Source organism: Muscardinus avellanarius, assembly GCF_963383645.1.
Source record: "Muscardinus avellanarius genome assembly, chromosome: 12".
Lineage (NCBI taxonomy): Eukaryota > Metazoa > Chordata > Mammalia > Rodentia > Gliridae > Muscardinus > Muscardinus avellanarius.
The window spans coordinates 18,985,946-19,010,262 of record NC_137798.1 but is presented as its reverse complement, the minus strand read 5'-3'; the positions used below and the strand labels follow the sequence as shown (position 1 = coordinate 19,010,262).

General features: G+C 43.1%; 1 protein-coding gene across 2 annotated transcripts in view; it reads right to left on the bottom strand.

The window, feature by feature from the left end:
* RYR3 (ryanodine receptor 3) overlaps window positions 1–24,317 on the bottom strand; it is a gene marked incomplete at both ends in the record, with an annotated part of 530,337 nt that overhangs the window by 38,211 nt on the left and 467,809 nt on the right. The window contains 14 exons of one of the 2 annotated variants that reach the window (XM_080708162.1): window positions 729–805; window positions 2,238–2,317; window positions 2,463–2,562; window positions 3,724–3,780; window positions 4,682–4,733; window positions 5,100–5,206; window positions 6,789–6,885; window positions 9,446–9,558; window positions 9,998–10,129; window positions 11,913–11,972; window positions 12,297–12,467; window positions 15,197–15,211; window positions 19,632–19,724; window positions 19,817–19,904. In XM_080708162.1, coding sequence (XP_080564288.1) covers window positions 729–805; window positions 2,238–2,317; window positions 2,463–2,562; window positions 3,724–3,780; window positions 4,682–4,733; window positions 5,100–5,206; window positions 6,789–6,885; window positions 9,446–9,558; window positions 9,998–10,129; window positions 11,913–11,972; window positions 12,297–12,467; window positions 15,197–15,211; window positions 19,632–19,724; window positions 19,817–19,904 — 1,242 coding nt within the window. The remainder of the gene's footprint in view (window positions 1–728; window positions 806–2,237; window positions 2,318–2,462; window positions 2,563–3,723; window positions 3,781–4,681; window positions 4,734–5,099; window positions 5,207–6,788; window positions 6,886–9,445; window positions 9,559–9,997; window positions 10,130–11,912; window positions 11,973–12,296; window positions 12,468–15,196; window positions 15,212–19,631; window positions 19,725–19,816; window positions 19,905–24,317) is intronic. The other variant, XM_080708163.1, reaches the window with a different exon arrangement.

Sequence of the window (24,317 nt, the reverse complement as noted above, 5' to 3'; positions counted from 1 at the left end):
TTTGCTAAGTTGCTGAGGCTGTCCTTGAACCTACGATCCTCCTGTCTCAGCCTCCCAAGTACTGGGATTACAGGCATGTGCCACCACACCTGGAAATCTTATGACTTTTGATTACATATTACTTACTGCCAAAGGATTGAGCCAGGAGGGGTGGATTGCATGACTTGGTAATATAAATGGGTAGTTTGAGGCTTTGTTTTTCAGGCTATGTAAAAATGTTTCCATGCCAGGATGTACTTCTGTCAAATGGATGTGTCAAAATATGTACCCACAAACAACTAATCAAACTCAAAGAATCATTACAGATAGCAAAGTGCCTATGTATCTAATAAACACAAAGCCTGGAGGAAAAGGTCCCAACTTTCCCACTCTTTTTAATGGGTACAAATATTTAAGGAGAAACTCAAAGTATACATTAGGCCACCTAGAAAAACTGCCTGACCAAAAGAAAAAAAAAAAAGAGACACAGAAGGCAATTAAAGGTGACAAGGTAGAGTGTGTTTGTGGCTGGTAGAGATTCCGTTTTCCCTTCTGAGTGCAGTTTAAACAGTCTTAAAGGCTGAAGGAATGACATCCACTCTCTTAGCTTTCTAAATAGGTAACTATTGAAAGGGTCTTCTTCCAATAATGTCATGATAAGCCAGTTGATTTGTGCCTGTCACCTGCACCCCCTTTCTTTTGAATAATGCATAGTTTGCAAAAATGCTGAGTGGTTTCTCCATATTTACCTGCATGACTGCATAAGACCAGAAAGGCTTTGGAAGAATCCAGCATCTTTTTTCTCCTTTAAGTAATCTAGCATTTTCTGTGGAGATACATTTAAAAGGAAAATGAGAACTATGCCACAAGGGTTGATCCTGTTAATCTCGATGGAAAAATGGCAAATACCTAGTCCCAGGTCTAAGTATCAGAATCACCCATGGACTTAAAAATAAAACGTGTGTGTGTGTGTGTGTGTGTGTGTGTGTGTGTGTGTGTGTGTGTGCCCCACTCTCTATTTACAGACTCACAATCTCTCAGTGGCTCCATTCTATTTCTTAAAAGCTCACTAGTATTTCTGCTAGGATAGTATAGTTGACCTTTGGCATCTGTGATTTAGCACTTGAAGTCTTTCCTATAAGCACTAGGACTGTGACACAGTAATATATAACGTCGAGGTAAAAACCGAATTTCTTATCAGTTTATCAAGCAGGAGGAAGAAGCTTAGCCAGTAATGTGTTGAAATCTCAGTATTTCTTTCACAAGAGACTTTATTTCCTGAGTTCCCTGTTAAAGGGAAGGTAAAAACTTTTTCTAACATATCAAAATTTTGTTTTTTAAGGAAAAAAATGATCTTGCAAGATAGCCATCTGGTAGGTGCAATTGGAGGAGAGCAAAAAGTAAAAAAACAATACAGAGATCAACAGTTCTTACTGAAATTTCTTTGGGATGAGTTCGAGGCTGGGGACAATTATGTACAATCTGGTGGTCATGCACTTCCAGGCCACGGGATCTAATTCCACGGATGCCAAAGCTCTGGCTGAAACTTCACCTTCCTGTTGCACATAGAAGCTGTCGGCCATAGATGGAGGGCCAGGCACACCAGTGTGCTGTCTCCTGAGCCAGTTCCAGTTCAGTTGCCTGAGTGAGTACCACGTGCCGGGTTTTCAGCCGTGTGCTGTGTGTTTGGTGAGTTCAGTGCCTACTAGAATGAGCTGTTTGGCCACAGGGGATTTTATTTGCATAATTCATTGCTACATCCTTAGCCCTCATAGGAGAGACTGGCGTGGGCCAGCAATCAGTGAGTAAGTGTCCAATGAATTAACAAACGAATGAATAAAGAAGGAATGTGTAAATAGCAGGTATGTGGGGTTATCGACCTCCCCCCAGTGGTGAGGCTCCCTGCTCACAGTAAGGCAGCTAATACATGAAAAGGGCGAATAAAATCCTAAAGTTTAGGAATCTTCCTCCAGAGTATATATAGTTCTCTAGAAAATTATGTACTGATGAACAAAGGAAATCTCTTTCTCTTTTAACCCCGGATAAAACCTCTTTGTTAACTGTGTGTTTGCCTGTAGACTCCTAGTCCTGGTTTTACCTGTGCTCCCAGCCACTCTCACATACTTGGCCACTAAGGATAAACAGTAGCAAAATGTTTCTGGGTGACCCCTCTGTAGCAGTCTTTTCTCCACAGTCTTCTCTCCACAGAGGTTGATGGAGGGACCTGGGAACTGTGCAGCCCCCTGGGGTCCCGTTACCTGTTGCACACCAGCGTTGCCTCCACTCAGAATGGCGATCCCCAGCTTCAGAGTCTCAACCACCATGGGGCTCATCTCACCTGCCACGGTGAAGATTTGATTGAATCACCAAGGAAACATCACCAAGGAAACGGGTGGCAAAGCGCGCCCACTAGGCTCTTAGGTGTTGGTGTGTTGTCTCTGTGGTAGTTCCCTGGGCCCATGCAGACCTAAAGGGGTAATCACCTTTGCTGGCGCTAATCATCTGAAGGACCATCTCGGCAGCGCCACGCTCGTGCAGCCGAGCTTGCTGATAGAGGGTTTTCTGCTTCTCCATCTCTTTTTCCTTGGGGTGGGGGAAGAAAAAGAAATCTCAGGGAAAGATGTGTTTCCAGTCCTTGCATTGCCCCCACCCCATCCTCACCTCTGGCTTCCAGCTATATTCAGGGGACCTCACTGTGGTGAGAAGATTTGAGAGGGAATCTTTAATCTTTAAGGCAACATGTGTAGTCATAGATAAAAACAAAACTCTGAAATTTACTAATGGACACTATCCAGCTGTCCAAAACTGTCAAGCCATAATTCATTCATATTTTGGTGATATATTTTCAAGTTAGGAAACAACTCAAACAGAGAGAGAGAGAGAGAGAGAGAGAGAGAGAGAGAGAGAGAGAGAGAGAGAGAGAGAGAGAAGAGAAAGAAAGAGTGATTTTTCAATGTTCTGTATTCCAGGGACCTGCAGAGGGGTCCACTTGAGTATATCCATCTGAATAGGAAATGCCCACTTAATCTACACACTCAGGCCACACTTAACAGATATTTTCCACCAGATCTGGTGATAGAATTTCAAAGCTTTCCAGAAATGCAATGATATTTATTTCCTTCTGTTATGTCTGTTGGGTATTTTATTGAAATTACAAGTAACCTAATAGAGTTTAATCTTAGGAATTTCAAAATTCCACATGGCCTTGCTGGCCATGGTAGTGTACTCCTATAGTTCTAGTACTTGGGAGGCCAAACAGAAGGATCACAGGTTCAAGGCCAATCTCAGCATCTTAACAAGATCCTGTTAAAACTTTTTTTTTTTTTTAAAGGGCTGGGGTCTAGCTCAGATAGAATGCCCTTAGGTTAAAGTAATCTTCCATCCCCTCTAAAATTACTTTCAACTTACATTTGTACAACAGTCATTCAAACAACTCCAATGTGTTTGAATTTTAATTTCTGGATGTTTGAATTTATCCTTCTGTGGCTCCTGTTACTATAATATTTGAGCAGAAGTAAAAGACCTCTTGCAAAAACCAACCTAGAGGGGTGGTTTGCTGTTTGGCATGCTGTCTGATACCTTGTAAGGTAGAAGACAAACAGAGCTGCACAGGTAGTGTACACCGGAGCCAACTCAGGGACACATGATGGGTGGGCCTTCTGTGCTAAGGTCAGCACCCACCTCTGCAGGCCCTTCCTGTTGGCCTGGGAGGGGGTCCTGCTTCGAAGTTTTGTGAAAACTTACTTCAAATGTTTTTTCCTTGTCTTCCTCCTCTTCGTCATCCTCACCACTCTGGCAGCTCTGGAGTCCATGGAGCAGGGAGAGGAGGAAACAGACACCCAAATTCAAGGTGAGTGCATGTGATAAACAACATTCTGATCTACTTTGCAAAGGCAGAGGACAGGCTGTAATTCACAGGCACCTCAGGACCTCCACACTGTAAAACTGGGAACATTTTGATCACTGCAGGGCATCAGTGTACTCTAAATGTCATCGTTGGAGCTATCGAGGGGATCAGAGATGAGAAATGGGAACATTAAGATCTTATAATCAATGTGGACCTCTCTGGTTTAACCACAGGCTTGAACTCTCTTCCCTAGTAAGGTTCTGGTACAAATGGGAGACAAGAATGCAGGGAGCTATCCTTTTCTGGACATAGTTCCAAGACTGGGAAACTCAGGATGTGAATCCCAGTTATCCTTCCCATTTTGGCCATGATGCAGCTGGATAAAGAAATAGGTGCTTCTGTACCCCAGCATGTCCCCCTTCCTGCCAGATGTGGAAGTTTGAGAAGGGCTGGTTTGCTTATCCACTCAGCATCCACAGACCAGCATCCTTCTATGTGACATCCCCGTGGTCACAATCCCTCTTTCCCAACACTGGACTCTCTCTTGTTTTTAGCTCTATTTCCTTCATCTGCAGATATGTTTGGACTATTTGACATGTCCTGCTGATGAACTGAAAATGCAAAGACAGTCTACGTGCCACTTAGCTGGCATTAGAATGATCATAGGAAGCTAGCCATCAGCAACCACGATGTCTACAAAGCTTCAAGGTTTACTGATGCCACCCTTGTGGCACATGACTTGTACAGTGAGTGCCTGGACTCATGTCATGACCAAGTCCCAGCTCTTCTGTTCACATGATAGCATCCGCATGCCCAGAGAGACCTAGGGAAGATGGACTGAAGATCTTGGCATACCTTGGCCATCATGCTGGAATAGGAGGTGTACAAAGGGTCATCTTCCAATTTGCTGGAAAGAATGAAGGAGACCTTTAGAGGCTATTTTTTGGACCACAGAGAAAAGAATAAGAGCTATATACATCTTGAATTATATGAACAAGTAAATTGTTTAGAAAATACTCTCCTCATTCTGGTTCTTGAAATCTAAATCAGTATTGGCTTGACATAAAATTCAGGGATAAATTATAATTTCAGGCTATTTAATCTTCAGACTCTGACTATGGCTTAATATAGCTCCTCTAGATGTTTCCTGATGGGCATAAATAGGGCAGCTCAAGCCTGGAGCCCTTTCTACCCCTTGCTGTCTGCTAGAGGAAGGTCTGAGGTTGACACAACCATCTCTGGTGCCTGGGAGGCGTGGGCCGGTGGTACTGACCTCCTCTCTGTAAGCGCATTGCGGCTAAAGTAGAGAATGATCTGATGGAGTGGATCTGGTTGCTTTTCCATTTCCTCCTCCTCCTCCTCTTCCACCTTAAGAGACTTCTACACAAACCAACATAGGTGGGTTTTAGGCAAGGGGTTCAGGATGTGCCACACAACTGCATGCGAACAAAGAGAAGGTGAAGCGCAAGGCACAGAGGGCGTCAGACTGGAAGCAGAGAAAGAAACCACAACACCACCTATTTACTCAAGGATAGGAGTCCTGAGGATGCGAGGCTGGGATACACATATATATTTTCCCAGCCAATCAAATAAACATTCCAATTTGTGGTTTAACTAAATAATAACAAAAGCAAACGCTGGCCACAAGGGAAGAACTTTAGACCCCCATCAGCATATCTCTCATGCAAGCTCTGGGCACCCAAGTTCAGGAGGGAAACTGCAGAGTCACCTAAGAGACTGAGTCCCTCTGGCCAATCCCTAAAAGTTCTCTTGGAGAGCTGGGCTGAAGGTAGGGGTGAGTAAGCGTTACAAAGCTCTGGGACCATCTAGGGGCTAATAGTATTTTAGATTCAACTCCCCCCAAAGAAATGTCTCTTTTTTGACCTCACACTCTATTATAAAATTCTTGTTCCCCAGAGCTGTAGTCCTAGAGATGCAAGCCTCACACTGCTCCTTTCACCAAACATTTCCTCTTTTTGTCCTTTCATAGAAAGGGAAGTAACAGCTGATGCCAGAGGTAAAAGCGAGTTTTCTAGCGGTGCCAGTCAGCAGGGTGGATCACATGTGGTGAATTGGTGAGAACGACAGAGGTTGTGTGAGTGGTTAAGAAGAAGCAGAGGTCCAAAGTGATGCTCACTTGTCAACACCGACCGAGAAGGTGGGAAAGCCAAGGAGATGTCTTTCTCACCCACAGGAATATACGGAAAGAGTAAAAGACATAAAAACAAAAGGAAAGGAAATGGGAAGACAGGCTTCAAAGAAAAAAGAGGGAAGGAGGAAAGAAACAAGAGGTGAGAGAAAGATGGAAAAAAGGGAAGAAATGTAGAAAAGGAACACAGCACAAAACTAGTGGAGAAAGAGTGCAAACGATGGGAGGGAGAAGTGAGGAGAAGGAGAACGCAGAGCCACGGGCCAGGAGGTGTTTCCTTTCCGAACCAGGACGAAGCTCTGTGGTTCCTCTGCAATACGCTTCCCCCCTCGTGTGTCAGTTTAAGTAGTTTAAACATGACATCTGTTAGAACAGGGCATGCAAAATCTTCCGAAGGGCCAGTACAGAGCTGTGAGTCGCAGGAAGGGGATTCAGATGCATCTTCCCCAAAGCAGAGCTATTGATTAGGAATGTCAGGTCTCAGTTGGGGTGGGGTGGCCTCTTACAACCAATGGTGCACAAAATTTGATTTAGCATGGACTCTCGTGGCATGGCTGTGCATCTAAGAAATGTTAGTTGTTAACAATGATGCAAATAAGGATGGAAAGAGTATTAGCACCTCCAAGTAAAAAATTCATCCTCTGGCTCTGATGACCATTAGCAGGGCCTCCTCTGAGAATTTATAGTTAGTGCCTTTCAAATTTATATGTCCAATTCCTGGTGAATGCTAAGCTGTTGTCACGCGCGCACACATGAACACAAAAGTCAAATTCATTCACACTCGTGACTGCTCCCGGTTGAGTCAGTACTTACAGCCAAATCCTGTACTAGTTTCTCTTCAAAGGAATACGCCTCTGTTTCTATCCAGAATCTCTGATAGCCATGGAGGAAGAGGTTAATAGAGCGGTGCCTGAGCGGAAGGGTAAGAGCGAGGTCAAGAGGGTCCGTGGGACTCATTCTAGTTGGGGCGGTTTGCAGTTAGTAAGCAGGACAGAATTTTGTACAATTCTAGTCTTCTGATTGGTCAGGGTGGCCGGCAGCACACCACAAGCATTCACTGCAAAGAAACCAGAGCCCCCTGACTACCCTCCCTCAGCACTGGAGCACCCTCTGAAAACAACAGAGGTTACAGCAAGACAGGGCAGAAGCGGGACCCCTCATCTGGCTTCCCAGGGTCTTTCTCACATTTCCCTTCTAGTGTGAAGTAATGAATTAGGTTAAGTAGACAGTCCTAAAGTATTCGCTTCTTATGGCAGGTTAATAGGTTGGCCATCTGCCCAGGTTATCCGAACTAAATTTTATGCTGATGGTGAGTGGCTTAAGGCTCAAATACACTGTAAATGCTCAAGCCTGGCCTCTTTTCCTTCCCCAAATTCCCGCAGCAGCAAGGCACTCCAGCTTTTACTCAGGAAGGCAAAACTTGGTCATGCTTAGTCAGGAGCACATCTTCATGTGCCTCAGAGATTCTAGCCATGTGTTTGGTATCTAGGAACACTAAATAGCCACGTCCTGTAAGCCAGGATGGACTTCTAGGAATAGCAGCGAGGTGTTTACCAAATGTGAGGGGTAGTGAGGAGGGAAGGATCAGAAAGGACTACAAAGGTCAAGGCCAGAGTTATCAAGCCCTGGTCATGGTTTTGGTAAAACACAACCTTTGCCATCTTTTGGTAAAACCTGACCAATCAGAGTTCTTTTTAAAAAATTGTACAAATGTATGTTTTTATGGTAACATTAAATCATGGTCAGGAAGGGAGGAGTGTGCAGAGAATGAGCAGGTCTCTCCACAGGTTACATTACCATTAAAATGGGTATTAGCCTGTCATACTGAGTTTTTTCATTAACCTTTTCCAGCCAAACCCGTTGAAAGGTGCTCAGGAAGAAATTGTTAATTTTGTGTCTGGAGAAAAGCATACAGGTTTTCTTTTAAAAACTAACATCTCAGTAAACAGTTTCCACACAATAAAATAAACCCCTTTCACTTTTACTTTGGAAGAGGCACTGTAGTTTAGATCCTTACAAGGTGGCGAAGGCATTATCTCTACCTTCAGCCTCTAGGTTAATTGTTGCTCTTAAAAAAATCTATTTACAAACTTCCATGCTAGAGAGAAAATCTAAGGCAACCCTTCTAAAGAAACTGAGTTAGGGATGGTTGCGCTTTATCTAAGACATGGTACATTCCTAGACATCTACTTATCCATACAGGGGTGGAACAGCCCAAGTATGAAAGGATAGTAGTAGCGGTTTCAGTGTGTTTAGGAATAAAAGGCTTCTTTTTAAGAGGTATGCTTTCTGCTTCTCTGGCCTGGCATGGAAGACATGTGCTTAGTGCTACCTGCACATGTCTTGATGAAGCAGAGGTTGATATTCATTTTCAACCTTGTTTACCCAGGACAGGCCTAAACTATACCCATTCCACGATTAGTCTGAGGATGAGGATGCTTCCATTTCACCAAAGACACTGAATTAATTCCAGGGTCACCTTAAATACTTCCCCAAAGGCCATGTGTTGAAGATTAAGTTGCCAGCCTGTACCACTACCAGGATGTGTTAGAACCATTAGGAGGTGAGGCCTGGTGGAGGAAGGTTAGATCATTGGGGGTATGCCCTGAAGGAGCTCTTGGGACCTTAATCCCTCCCTCTCTCTCTCCTTTTCAGCTTCATGGCCACCATGAGATAAGCAGTGTTTCTCTACTACACACTTCCCACCATGATTTTTTTTTTTGTCTCTCCACAGGGACAAGTCAACAGAGCTTAGTGACCATGGGTTGCCACCTTGGAAATCATGAGTCAAAATAAATCTTTTCTCTTTTTAAGTTGATTTATCTCATGTATTTTATCACAGCAATGGAAAGCTAACAGTTACGTTTCTTATGTTAATACAGGTCATGTCACAGACTTTTTAGAAAAACATTCATGTAGCTTTTACTTCCAAGTATGAAAAAACACACTGCGTTCCTAGTTGGCCTATAGGACATAATAGCCTTTCTTCATCTTGATGGCAAATATGCTATGCTAAAGGATTCTCATTTGTGTGTCTGCTGAGGAAATAATAATTATGGTGTTAAATGCCTCAGCAGAACAATATTGCTTTCCCTGTTGATAGAATTTGGGGTAAAGTCTTTTATAGAAAACAGCCTTTTCTACAAGTCTTTACATCCTCACCAAGAATCCTACCTCAGCAAAAGTAGAGAGGCTCCATATGCTTACTCGGCTGACTTTATGATATGTACTGGTTGGCTGAACAGGCTTGAGGCACTAGGGAATCTCATCTGATTTTAGTGTTTTCTTCTTACCTTGATTGCTTAGCAGGCCATTTTACTATGCAGATTCTAATGGCTCCATGAGCCAAAGACTCCAATTTCTATTTTTTGGATCAAGAGTGTGAAAGTCATAATAGAATACAGCTGTAGGAAGACACCTTAGTTCCCATCACCGGCTCATGTGGTAAAAGAATGTGACAGCATGCATACCTGGGCAGGTTGTAGAGAGGAGCCATCCTGAAACAGGCCACTACTGCCCGTTTCCGTTGCTTTGACAATAGTTTGTGCCAGACAGCTTTCTTGGACCTCAAGGGCTGTTCCACCTGAGAAGAAATCACATGAGTAGGTGCACATAGGCTGACCTGAGCAGCGGAAGACAGTCACCTACAGACGGGACATCTTAACCCCAGAAGAAGTTTGGTTTCTCAACTGTAGCTAGCAGAAGATGATTCACAGCACTAGATGATTCAATTTGGGAGGTTTTAGATTTTCTTCTTTCTCCCAAATACTATAAGCCATTTATAAGCAGTCAGGGACTTAAAAGAAGTCATCTGAGCTAATGGCAAGAATTTTTAAAACAGTGGGAAGGGGAAGAATTGAGTGGGTCTGCTACCACCAAGCATGTACGGGTGGATTCAAGTGATCTTTGCTCCTAGTTCTCTCAGTCTTAAAAGTCGTACGTAACTGATAGTTGACTGTGGAGAGCTTTGTGTTCCCCAGGGTAGCCCTCCCTCCTCATTTCTCAGAGCAGACACTCCTTACCTGCTCCAGGTGAAAGACAGCTGCTGAAATCCTCTGCACACGCTCCACTGTTTTTTCTGGATTCAGAGGTTCTTCATTCCTCAGAACATCCTTGTAGAGGTTCAGCTGCCATTTCACAGCTGGGTCATCAGACTGAAAATTGAAGTACACCCACACAATAAGAAATTTCCTGTATCTCTTGTGCTCCCACCAGGATTCTGTAGTAATTAATATCATCTTTTGGGCTGGGGTGATAGCTCAGTGTAGAGCACTTGCCTAGCAGGCATGAAGCCCTGGGCTCAATCCATAGTATCCCCCCAACCCACACAAAGACCCCTTTATTTTCTCTAATTTTCTCAATTATTCTCTTTTGAAACACTGTAGATGCTATGCAGGAACTTCTCTTTCTAGCTTCTGTGTTTCTTAACTCTTCTCTCACATCTTCCATTCCTTTATCTCCCTATCATATTTTTGGGTGATTTTTAAGAGCAATCTTCCAATTTATAAATGCTCTTTTCAGCTGTGTTTAGTCTGTATTTTAAATGTCAACGACTGCTTTTATAATCACTATGAAGACTTTTTTCAAACCCACTTCCCCCTCTCCTTCCCCAGAAATAATGTTCAACTATTGCTCTGCCTCCTTTATCTAAATGTTTTATTTATATTTATATTTAAATTCCCTTCTATAGTTTCTTTTTTTTTCTTGGTGGTACTGGGGTTCCTGGAAACCCTGCTACCTCTGGGCTACACTCTTAGACACCTATTTTTTAATATTTTTTTTTATTTGGAAACAGGGTCTCTTAAGCCAGCAAGGCTGACTTCGAACCTATGAGATCCTCCTGTCTCCGCCTCCCAAGTGCGGGGATTACAAGCGTGCGCCGCCACGCGTGGCCTATAGTTTCTTATTGCTTGCATTCTTCTATTTGTTGCACTTCTGACTCTGATAATGGTGTATTTCCTTACATGTTTTGAAATTTTTTATATAAATTTATTTTCAGGAACAGTTTTATTTATTAGCATACTATTCCATATTTTAGAAAGTGGAGACTTTCTGATTGGTTTCATGTTGTCTTTGAAGGAGATTCATGGATTTCACTAGCTCAAAGCAATTTTATGTAAGTTTCTCAATCTGCATTTATACACAGGATGGGTAATTACTTCATTCCTCTTCTTTTAAAGTTATTAAAAAACCCAAGTCTCTATGATACATATCTGTCATGGAGAGCTCTGAGAGTTCTCCTACAATGTTGACTTCTTATTAATAGGATTTAGAATATCTTTTTTTCTAATACTTGGGATTTCTTATTGCTTTTTTATGAGTGTATTTTATCCACTGTTCCTGTATTTTTGGATAGAAAGGAGAGGCATTTTATTCTGGCTTATTTCTTCATTTTAGGGCATAATATATGTGATGGGAGAGCTGTTGAGTTCACAGGCCTGGAAAAATCTCAAATAGCCTTTAAAATCAAAGTTCTATCTCTTTTTTGACTATGCCAACTCAAACTAAAATATTATTTTGTTTCAAAAATCTCTCCAGAGTGGGAAGGGCCAACACTTCCCTAGGCGTCCACTCCACTGTTTAACAAGACTCACAGTCAGGGAGACATAATCCACATCCCCCCTGTGGTGGCTCGACACTCACATAGTGGGACAGGGGAAGATATGCTTTCTGGGCTATCTCTTTGTATCTTCTTTGTAACAGCAAAGAAAAGAGCAACAATTAAAGATGGAGGACTAATTCTACCAATTAAACACAGTTTTTAGAACACATTTAAGAAACACGAATTCAGCTAAGTGGGAGGATGGGCGCCAGTGCTGGAAGGGCGAGGATGGCGCCAGTGCTGGAAGGGCGAGGATGGCGCCAGTGCTGGAAGGGCGAGGATGGCGCCAGTGCTGGAAGGGCAGCCTACAGGGTCCTTGTCTCCGGCAGCATCACCTTTTCCTGCAAATGCAAGTTATTCCGCAGATGCTCTTTGACCTCTTCATCTGTATCCCTCTGTGGAAAGAGATGTTACATTTTATTTCTAATGCTAGGTTTTGCTGGGATCTTTGTTAGAGCAAATAAGAACAATTATAGATGTGTCCCAAATTACCGACTCCCAAACCAGCTTTAAAAATGAAGGCATGTTCCATTGTCAACACGATCCACATTATGACTATAATGTACCAATAAAACACACAAAAAATGAAGGCATGTTGCCTCTGTCCAGCTTGATTTCTGTGCATTTCTCTGCACCTCCCTCCCCAAAAGGATTTGCCTTTTCAGGCTAACAAACCACCAGCTGGACCAAATGTTGACCCAATCAGACAGACAGCTTACATAGCTATATCGTGATTTTGCCAGAGAGATCAGCTCCTGGTCGCCTGGAGTGCACATATTCAAACCAATGGGCAGCATTTTCTTGAGTGCAGCCACGATGAGGGAGGTCTGGATGGAATATAAGTCTCCCCTTCTTTTTGTCTTCTTCCGTTCTTGGTCCTGTCCTCCAGACTAGATGATGTTGAAATAAAGAGAGGGCTCAGTGACTGTCTGAAAGGAATTGCCTCACCTCAGAGGCAGCCTGCTTCCTTGTGGCCCTGTCAATACAGGCTGGGCCTTACTACATTTCAAATAACAGTAAAAGGGTATATTAAACAAAGACAAACCAGGTGGCCATAAAGGACCAGCCTTCACCTTGAGCTTTCTCTTCTGCGCATGCACACGGAACCACGTGACTAGATGCACGACACACCACAGACACCTACAGTCTTTGCTCATCCACTTCAGGACCAAGTGAATAAAAATCCTGGAGTTTCCCAAGAAGCCAATAAAAATAGTCCCAGGAAATAACTGAGAACCCCAAGGCTGGGGAACCAGAAACATGGGAAAGTGCATCCGCCGTGGTCCAGTTGTTTTGCATATCCAGGGCTGAAGCTAATATTTTGGAGCACCAGCATTCTACCTAACCTCCTCTCTGGGGCAAGGAAAATTCTCACAGGAAAAGAAAAATTTTAGAGTAGGGCTGCTTTAGGATCTAGCTGGGAAAAAGTTAGGAGAGAAACTGGAACCAAAAGAAAGGAGGTCCCCAAGTCTGGGGACATTTGCACACTTGTCTTTTGCTTGTGCCTTTCAGAAAGAATCCATTCAGTGAAGTAGCAGGTTTAAGAGAGGAACCCAATGCACTGGGGTGTGGACAATGGCAGCCTTAGAACCAATAGGGGATCCTCAGCACCCACAACACACGGTGTGCCAGGTGGGATCCGGGAGACAAGGCACAGCAGTGAAGCCATTTTTATAATGCTAGGCTTCGAAAGAGCAATGCTGAGCACATGGTGCCCTGCCTGCTGGATTGTGCCTCAGCTGAGTGGGCTTCCGCTGGAGCTGGGGTGGGAGTTCTGGGGAGTTAGAGGCTAATCAGGGACCATGAGGGAGAGGGAACTGGTGCTTTGTGAATGTTTGCAGCAATGGGTTAGTAGCACTTGGTCTACAATGACACAGATACACATCTCTGGAAGCAAGGAGGACAGGTGCGTCCCCTGAAACTGGCACTATGACCAGGATTCCTGCACTGAGGCAGAACTTATTTAGTGAGACATGGGATTTCTCTTTATCCTCTAAAGAGAAGAGGATAGTCAGAACTAACACCAACTTGGGACTAACTACTTCCTAAAGTGTGAAAGAAGTCCACAGTCATTAATGGCAGTTTTGTAAAGGATGTGGTTTCCTCCACTAGGCTCAGGTCAGCAGCACCTGCAGGTGGTTATATTTCAGAAAACACAGAGAGGCATCTGACCAGCAAGACCCAGCCTAGCCAAATGCTGCCAGATAATTCTGGCTACAGAGGCATCTTGTGCATTGTGCTCCAAAACACCAGGTCAGCCCCTGGGACAGCAATGGAAGGGCAAAGAGAGATGTGCATGGGGGAAGAAATGAATCAAAGGAAAGAAGGCTGCGTATGCCCAGAAGCATAGAGGAAAGTGAGTGTTGCTTTACACAAAGGCTGGACAAAGTCTAATACATATTGAGCACTTGGAAGGAAGGATTTTTACATGTTTTACTCTCAGGTGTAAAATCCAAAGGTTGTCTCTAAGGGCAAAGCTCATGTATGGTCTATTATCCTTGAAAATACTTCAAATCATCCAGTAAGGACAGAACCTGGTTATGTGTATACTAACTATGTAGTATCTTATATGTGCAGACATAAAATGCAAATGTTAATACACAGTATATAATCAAGTCAATATACTAAAATGTAACTATGTGGATTTGATTACATAATTTTAATTTCCTGCTCATTCTCTATTTGGTTTGGTTAATCTAGTATTCTAATCATAAATACTGCATGTATGATGCGACTTCAATGTGCCTGATTCTTTAGTAAAACAGTTCTAATGCTCCCAACAACCCCAAAATATTAACAAGTCAGTTTTATAAATGAAAACATGATGCTCAGAGAAATTGAATAATCTTTCCAAGATCACACAAAGTAGGCATCTGAGCCATCACCCAGAGACACATATACCTTGAGAGGACTCCATTTTTCTCTTCTCACTAAGAGCTGCATGTAACCTGGTTCCTATTCATTGGTCTCCCTTTATTTACTACATACCTTAGGGCAGAGAGCTTGGGACAATAGCAGTAGATACATACTAATGAACAGAAAGAGAATAATTTCCACTCAATAACCTCTAGAGGCAATTAGAAAACTGTCCCAGGGTTTATTCCACCATATGTGCATTTTATATTTAAAAAAACCCTCTTTGTTGTTTATTTCATGTCCTTAAGCTGAGTCCTTGGAAGACTTTCTTTGACTCATGGGAGCCTTGGACAATAGGCAGAACACATAGAATGTGAACGGGCTGAGGCCACTAACACTAGGACTGTGACCCTGGAGGGCAAACAGAGAAGTGAGCCTCCCAGGCTCTCAGGCCCTGGCAGTCACGCCTTTCTCTGTGAGTGTGTTGAATCCCATGCTAACAGAGAGGGCAGCTGGGGAAGGGAGCAGAGATAGCAAGGAGACCTCGGTTAGGGTGAGGCTTGGCTGGCTTCCCCATTCCAAGGGTGGGTAGGCCTACATTCACTCTTTGACAGGCAGTTGTCTTCCCTGGAGCAGGCCTGGGACCTCCAGGTGGGAAAATCCATTCTGTACCACCCCCATGGTGATCACAGTGCAGAGGGGGCCAGAGCCTGGCATCTCTAACACTAAGACAGAAAAGACATGTCATGCATTTGACCTGTACCTTTACTTGCATGGCCTGTGTGGAAAGACAAAAGAAAAGAAACAAGGAGAAGAGTCAGTCAGTAAAAGCAGGGGTCCATATGTTATTCATAGTTTTTTAGTCCTAGTTTCTCAGTCAACACAACAGAAACTCAACTGTCCTGGAAATCAGGTGAACACATCATGAGGATCAAGTGAGAGGTTAGGATGGAGGTTAATTTGGTCATAGAGACTTACACCCAGATCAGACCATTCACCCTTGGAAGGAGGTCAACTCAGAGACTAGCCTTCCAGAGTGTGTAGCCCTCAGACCCCAGCCAGCATGGTCTTCTGATCTGGCCAAACATACCAGCTCTTCAGATACAAAGTTTTCTCTTTCCTCTTTCCTCCTTCCACCAGGCTGGGCTATAGACAACCTGTTATGTAACCAACTACAGACCCCAACTTTTCTTCCTCCCACCCACTGAATTATCAACTCCAGCAGATCTGTGACTATAAAAAGAGAGGGGAACAGAACTAAAATGCCATTGCTTCTACTTCTGCTGAAAGGGTTGCTTTTAAAAAATATATTCCAAAAAAATTCAAAGTGATTTGAGATCACCCCACAACCCAAAGGATGGTGCATCTTCTTCTTACACTCTGATCTTTAAACACAACTTAGGTCAAACATCCTATGGCTTCTGTATGGATTCTACTTTTATTCTTTTCTTCACATATTGCTAACATTAGTTAACTAATTGGAATGACCTGATTCCAGTTCATAAACCTTCAAAATAATTTCATTTATCCACACTTAGATCAGAAACCATCAGCAGTAGTTTGTGAGCAAACAAGAAATATGTAGACCTTGAGTTTAAAAACGCAGACTTTTTAGGGATAAGAGTTTGGTGAAGATCTACCACCTGTTGGCATTATAGCATAGTTTTTGAACAAAGGCAAACATGCAGCATCGGGAGTTCTCACCCCATTGAGAGGGCAAGTGAAGACAAGTCAGCCCGACTGAGGATTTCAAAGGAAAAGGGGGACTCTCTGGAAGTTAGTCTGAGAATGAGAATCAAGAGATGAAGAATGAAAGGGAGAGAATGAGGGAGAGGACACACATGTATGCACAAGAGAATGAGGACTACGAGAGAAGGGGAAGGGAGAGGGTAGAAGAATGGAGAGCTAGGAGGAGAGAGACTGAGAGGGGACACCAAGAAGTGTGTGTGTGTGTGTGTGTGTGTGTGTGTGTGTGTGTGTAGCACAACTGTGGGCACACTGTACAAGTGTAAGACCAACAAAACAAAGAAAAATTTTAAAAGAGGTAGGGAGAGGAAATGTGCCAGATAGATAGATAGATGAGAGAGAGAGAGAGAGAGAGAGAGAGAGAGAGAGAGAGAGAGGAGGGAGAGAGAGAGAGAGAGAGAGAGAGAGAGAGAGAGAGAGAGAGAGAGAGAGAGAGAAAGAGAGAGAGGATTGTGAATAAGAGGGGAGCTTGGAGCAAACAAGAAGAAAACTCTTATGTTTAACTAAATGCACTCAAAGATATCTTCTAAAGCAATTCTTGTCCCTCCTTATTCACCTCTTTGGGGTGATGTGGTTTTAAACCATTAGATGTTGTCATTCCTCCATCATAACTCTTCTTATTTATTATTTTTTTCAACCTTGGTCAAGGAACTGGCATTTCTTGGGCTACACACATTCTAACTTACCATTCCCCTCCGAGGAAGCTGCTGCCATTTTTCCAGAAAACAAAACAAGTTTAAAAACAAAACAAAACAAAACAAAAAGACACTTGCTCAGCTTAGTTACATTTAGCTTAACATATATTTGCAAACCAGTGTTATATAAACAAAATATACAATGAGCTCTCAAAAACAATCTGCCATAGCTGTCAGAAAAATAGCATATGTTTGAACTGATCATCAATCAGTCAAGTGTGAGCAGTGTGGCCCACTGTATATTTTCTCCACTTCCTTCCCATTCGCAGTGGCATGTGCAGTGTGCGTGGCATGCAGCGGTCACAGACACAATATCCCCACAAAGGCTGCCATGTGCACCGAGGCCAGTTCATTCACACAACACCAGAATTCAGTTGAGAATGGAGGTAAAAGCAAGCAAACTCGACAGGTACCCATTCAGATCATGTCATAGAAAGATTATTTAAATGCAGGGAAGCAACGCAATAGGGACTCAGCTGTCTTGCCCTGGCTCCCCAGTATGGTTCTGCATCCAAAAAATACCAATAATGGCCACGAGTTGCTCTTTATTGCAGGCATAGTGTCATTTTTTAAATAAAGCACTGCACTTATCAAATATTTTTTCTGTCCTAGAGATACTACTTAAAATTGACTTAGCAGAATTGGGGAAAATCAGTCAGTAAGTTCAACTCCATTGCAGAGATGGGCACCCTGGAGCCCAGGGGGGTTAAGTGAATGCTACACAGCTATAGTTGTCATCAGCAGTCTATTCACGACTGCACTCTTGAGGAAACAGGAGCAGGATGAATACTTGTCATTCTGAGGATCTGGGAGATCCTTAACACCCATGGACAGAGTGTCTGTAGCTCAACTGCCTTATAACTCTGACCCTATTGCATCTGGCTCAGAAATAATTGGCATATATGGTGTTAATGGAAATGAAAGTGTTTGTTCCTGCAGACCGACTGTACCAACAGGGACGACGCTCCAATTCTGAACCTAGCCACCTTCTGCCAAAACAAATAACCCCCTTTCCTCACTCAGTGATGTGAATGATCAACATGTCAGGTTAGTTTGTTAGTAGGTGGATTTTGAAATGTCATTTCTCTGTCACCTTGTTTCTTTCCAAATGTAAACCCAAGGACTCTGAGTATCCATGCATCACCAGAGGGTTGAGATGTTCTTGCCATTTCTGCTCGTCTGGGACCCACATCTTGTGTCAGAGTCGTTCCCACTACTGTGCTGCCATCCCTGCCAACCACAATGGATGCTAGCTGGCTTAGTACCCAGCTGGTGGATCTACCCTGAGTTGAAGATAACATGGGATCTGCCTGGGATCTATTGACTTTCTTCAGGAAGAAAGGATTAAGAGGGAGACTGTAATGACTGTAAGAAATGTCTACTTATCATACCTCAAATGAGCAACAGAGTGTTCACCGAGTGGTAAATGCAAAATGGCTTTTTGGAAAATCAATTAAAACTATGTAAAACACACAAGGACCCACTAGAAGGTTTCTTTGCAGCAAAGGTTCTTCTCGAATGTGATTCCCTTCTTTATAGGTGCAAAAATTAATTTATAAAATTTTATTAGGCAGTGTGCATTATAGCACATACTTAAGAGTGATTCTAAATGCTAACAGATTTGCTGGAAGAAGTGTCAGTGTCAATATAGCTAAACTATGGAAGAGACAGAAAGTTCAGTGTGATTGCTGCTGGTCAGAGCTTGCTCCACATTGGGTGAAGTACCTGGTGCTGAAGTTTCCCTCTTGGGTGTCACACCAGCCCCTGGTTGGCAGATCCACAAACAGGGGTCCTCCAGCCCAAATGGTTATTTGGAAAGATGCCCAAGGTATTGGCTACAAACCTATGGTTCCCATCTTTCCAGAACTGACTGTTACTTTGGAGGGGTCCCCGTGCACACTCTGCCTTCACGTTCCTCAAAGGCATCACAGGTCACTTCTACTTAGTGTGTACAACTAGCCCTGTGGAGGCACATTTCTCAGGGAAATAGAGTTGAGGACAAGCAGATAGCGACAAGATGCCAGGTTTAGGAGGCTTTGCTTTTACGCGTACACCTGAAAAGGGCCCCGTGCACAGCTTGCTCAGGAGGAGCTAGGGGCCAGTCTCCCCTCTTGTATCCCAGCTACGCTTCTCCCTGTAGGTTACTCTTTTTTATTTATTTATTTTTTCAGACAGGTGTCTGGAAATGTTTTCAAACCTTTCCTACAGGGAGGTGGACAAATGTTTGGTTATCTGAGTGTAACTGTCATGAAGAATAAACATAAGGCATCAAGAGGTCAACATATGGGAAATAAAAGAGGTATTGGACATTCCAGATAGGAGGAAAACGAGCAGAAAATAAGAGTGCATGCTATCGAAGTTGTCAAAGCAAGGTCATTTCTTCCTGGCTAATCGATAGGTGGCTCTAAGCATGTGTGTGTCTGTAGCTTTGCTACACAGGGAGCAATTCTATTTTAAAACCACTAACAGCAGCTTTGTTTTAGAGACCTTTCAAATGCCTTAGGCAAGTCTTGAAAATTAAACTTTTTGAAATACAAGCAGCTATTTATTCATAAAATGTGGTCACCATGCTTATTTAAGAGCAGTTTTTTTTTTTCTTTCTGGCTCATTCCCAAAGAAACAACAGTAGAGGCTGTTGGTTACAAAGTTTGACCTAAATGAAGAACAGCATGTATTACCCACAAAATATGACATACATTCAAGTCAACGCAGAGGTCAAGGTTGAAGAGTCTTTGGAACTGGCTTCTATGGACTTACTTTTGACATCTTGCTTTTGCTGTCTCCAGTTAAAAAGGCCAAATTATTAATTTCATTCTGAATCACAAAATTTTGCTCTTCCCTCTTGAAGTTCTAAATGGTGGAAAATAAAATAAGCAAACATTACAAGAAAGCCTTTCAAGCTTTTTCAATCATCTTAAACCAGGACCTAAAGGTGTCCTTACATGAGATTTACACCACAGGATGAAGACCTCTGCCACCATGCGGAAAAGCTGGTCAGAATCAGCATCAGGGCTCTTGAGCCAGTTAGATCTGCATTGAAAGGTACATGAATATATGGAATGCAGTAAGGATTACAGTATTCACAAGCAGAAAATTATACCAACACCCATTTATCCAGATAAAACTGTATTCCCATATCAAGGCAATAATCAGGGAGACGAAATGTCAATGTATTCCTTACATACTTAGATATTGGTACATAACTGGGTAGATATTTTTGAAAGGCCTAAAATAATAATTTCTGATTTTTACCAAAGGCATCAAGGATTATCTTAGCAAACAGATGTCAGAAATCAGCATCTCAAAATTGTCAAGGCAGGTTTTGTTTCTTCTTTATACAAATAAATAGATGAAAGTATCTTATATATCTGAATTAAATTATACATTGGTAGGGCTAGAGGAGTTGCCACTTTCAAATATCTGCAGAGAGTAACTGAAAAGAAAAATGCTGCTTTTTTGCTCACTACATCTGATACCAAATGTGTGTGTGTGTGTGTGTGTGTGTGTGTGTGTGTGTGTGTTCACACTGAGCAATTCTCTAACTATCCATACCCTGACTAGACATCCTACAATTCAACTATCCCATTGACTACTGGGAGTCAGTGCAGAACCCACAGGTTATAGGCTCAGTCCCACAGGACTGCTCCCCACTTCAAACACCAGTTGCAGCTCTGTACTTTTGACCAATTTGCTATAAAACAGAAGTTCCAATGACTCCCTCTTTGGGTTTAGTAATTTGCAAGAATAGCTCATAGAACTTAGGAGCCATTTTGCTTACTATCACTGATTTATTATAAAGGATGCCACTTAGGAACAGAAAATGGAAGAGATGCATTGGGCAAGGTGTGGAGGAAGGGGCATAGAGCTTCCATGCCCTCTCCAAGGGTACCACCCACCCAGCACTGCCATGTATTCCTCAATACAGAATGTCTCCAAAGCCATATTTTAGGACTTTTATAGAGGCTCTAACATGGGCATGATTGGTCCAATCACTGGCTTTTTAAAATTAATTCAATCTTTATCCCTCTCTTCTTCCTGGAGGTTGGGGATCAAAAGGTGGAACTGAATGTTCTGATCATCTGAGTACATGGTTAATTCCTCTGGAAACCAACTCTCATTCTCCAAGAGCCACTTCATTAGCATGAACTCTGGTAAGGTTGAAAGAGGCTTATGAATAACAAAAGACACTCCTATCACTCAGAAAGTTCCAACAGCTTTAGGGGTTCTGTGCCAGGAACCAGGGATTAAGCTCATACATCTTTCTTATTATATCATGATATCACAGTAACACAGTAAATTGCTAATGTCTTTCTCAGGTTAAAGAAATATTTGGTTTCACAACTGATCTGAGTAATCAAATGGCTCTTGTCTCCTGCAAGAGAAATTCTCCAACTATCCATACCCCGACTAGATATCCTACAACTAAACTATGCCATTGACTACTGGGAGTTAGTACAGAACCCAGAGGTTAAAGGCTCAGTCCCACAGGACTGCTCCCCACTTCAAGCACCAGTTGCAAGTCTGTACTTTTACAGACATGAGCCAAATTATCAAAAACCAGTTTCCTCCCAGCCACTCAGGAGGTTAAGGCAGAAGAATCTCATGTTCTAGGCCAGCTTGAGCAGCAGTGAGACCCTGCCTCTAAAAATAAAAAAGGACTGGAGGTATAGCTCCTAGGTTCTGGATTCAATGCCCAGTATCCAAAACAAAGCAACACAAACCATCACAAAACAAAACAAAACAACCTCAGTTCTTGAAGACCTGGGATATCAGACGAAATTGCCCATTCAAAGAGCACCAGGTTAGAGAATATAGGTTAAGAAGTCAAAAGTATTTTTTGTGTGTGTGGTACTGAGGTTCCTGGAAACCCTTCTACCTCCGGGCTACATTCTCAGACCTATTTTACACTTTTTTTTTGGAAACAGGGTCTCTGAAGCCAGCATGCCTGGCTTCAAACCTGCGCTATCCTCCTGTCTCTGCCTCCCAAGCATGGGAATTACAAGCATGCACCACCACGCCCGACATGAAGTCAAAAGTTTTTTTTTTTTTTTTTTGGTGGTGGTACTGGGGTTCCTGGAAGCCCTTCTACCTCTGGGCTATACTCCCAGACCTATTTTTACATTTTCATTTTGGAAACAGGGTCTCCTAAGCCAGCGCGCGCAGCTGGCTTTGAACCTGCGCGATCCTCCTGTCTCTGCCTCCCAAGTGCGGGGATTACAAGCGTGCGCCACCACGCCCGGCTCAAAAGTATTTTTAAGTCCCGTCTTTATTTACCCTAAACTCCTTACTTCCCTGGGTGTTTTAGTCTCTAGGATGTTCTCATCTAACCCCTCTTATTTTCCAATTGGATTGCCTTCCTTTATGCAGTAGACACTACTGATGATCTAGCGATGCTCATTCTCTTTTTCTTTCACAGTAGCAAAACCCCCATTTTGTTCAGGGTGGCACTCTGCTCCTAAAGATTACCTATCCTCCCTCGAGCTACAGCCAAGAACCTGAGCTGGGTCAATGAGATTAAAGCAGGCGTTGTCAGATTGGCCTCCTGGAGAACTCTCCAAAATGGGATCAGCTAGTGGAAGGCGTATTTTTGCCTTTTCTCTGTTGATTTCATACTTTTTGATTGGAATGAAAAAAAAGATGGTTGGAACTGTAAGTGGCCTATTATACTATAAATTAACTTTAGAGATGGAAGTCAGTGTCAAGGATGTAAGACAAAGGAGGGAGGGCCTCTGATGAGCAGGAAACCTATTGGCCCTGGAATGGCTGTCTTTGGACTTCTTTTACTTGTGAGATTAAATGTCTCATCTGTTCAAACCACTAAAGTCACTTCTCCGTTAGTAGCAGCCACATGCAATTCAAACTCCGGGGTTGACACCGCTAATGCTCTTTGATTTCTCTCACACCAATTCTTCAGGAGTGCTTTTTCGAGGTCAAGTGTCTAGTTTTATCAGAACTTTCAGCTGTTCGTTCTGTGGTGTTTTGGTTTAAACGATCTCTATAGATTTGCACTGTGTCTTGAATGGTAAGCGGCAGTGAGGTCACATCCTATTCGGCCAAGGAAAAGTACAGCTACAGGGACTGTCAGTAAGGAAGAGCACCAAGAATGAAATCTTAGGTACCATTTTCTGGTGGGGGAAAGAACTGGGTTTTGTCCTCTTTGCCTTCAGTGGAATCAGTTTTGCTTTGGCTACCCTTGCTCTTCCAAGAGGCAAATCTACTCTTTAATGAAGTTCTTTCTTCAAGTTCAGAGTGGTGAGAATTCATGCCCAAATTCATGCCCCAGGGGCATGAACTCTCTGTACCTTTCCCTTGAGTCAGACCAAGAAGCTGTTTTCAGGAGAATAGAACATCCTGAGCCCACCTCTTACTGCTCAGACCCCATCAGGCCCAAGCGATGCTCCTCTCCTCCCTGCTCCCAGCATTCCTTAGAGTTCTATGTCAAATTCAGGCACTGGATCCTTTTGGAGATGCTGATCTGATCTGTGGGTCTCTTTTATCACCTTCACTGCTGCTCCCAAAGGCAGCTGGAAAATGCAAGGCTGTTGGTGGGGAAGGAGTTTGGCTTTAGAATCTGCCACTTAGAGGCGATGGTAGAAACAACACAAGAGGATGAAATAACTGAGCACATTAGTAGAAAACAGGAAGAGTTAAGAATGGAATCTTGAGTAGTGACGAGAGTAAGGAGACTCAGACTCAGACATTCAAAAAGACACATTAGCAAGTGTTGAGAGAAGGCAAAGCCACCCTCCTGGGTTTATAGGCAGGTAGGCTGTTGAAGCCAAGAGCGTTCCTCTGCCCTGTGCCCAAACCTCTTCCTGCTCAGGACCCCACCTGAACGGGGTCCAACTGCTTTGGTTCCAACTGGCAGTTTGAGAGATGGGTTTTCTCTCCAAATCACACTGTTTGGAGTTGATTTCTGTGTTTTGAATGTTTGTGATTCCCAGAAAGGAGGCTAAAAAGCTCCTGCTCTTACAGTGAGACTTTTAAATCTATCTTGACTTGCATTTCATAGCAACAGGAGATGGAGAGCTGGTTTGCCCTGCTCTCTTATGCTACACCGGGATCTCCTGCTCATCTTGGACCAGATTCAGGCTGAATACTGGCCAATGAAAGCATCTCCTCAGATGAATGCTCCAGATACCAGACAAACCTCCGACACTGTGAGACAGGGCTGACAGAAGGAAATGAGGAAAACCAGGGGTTGAAAAGGGGCTCCTTTTAATATTTAAAGAATGGCCACAGGAAAGATTAGTCTTGCCTGACTCTAGAGAATGAAGTTAGAGCCACTGCAGAGGAGTTGCAGATTTGAGCTCAAGGAGGTTTGGACTGTTTAAACTGGAATGGGACCACATATAGAGGAAGGCGGTCGCTGCTGTCTTCTCATTTTCCCTCCAGAACTGTGGTAACTGAGGCAGGGAATCCTCTGCTAGGAGAAGAAAGAGG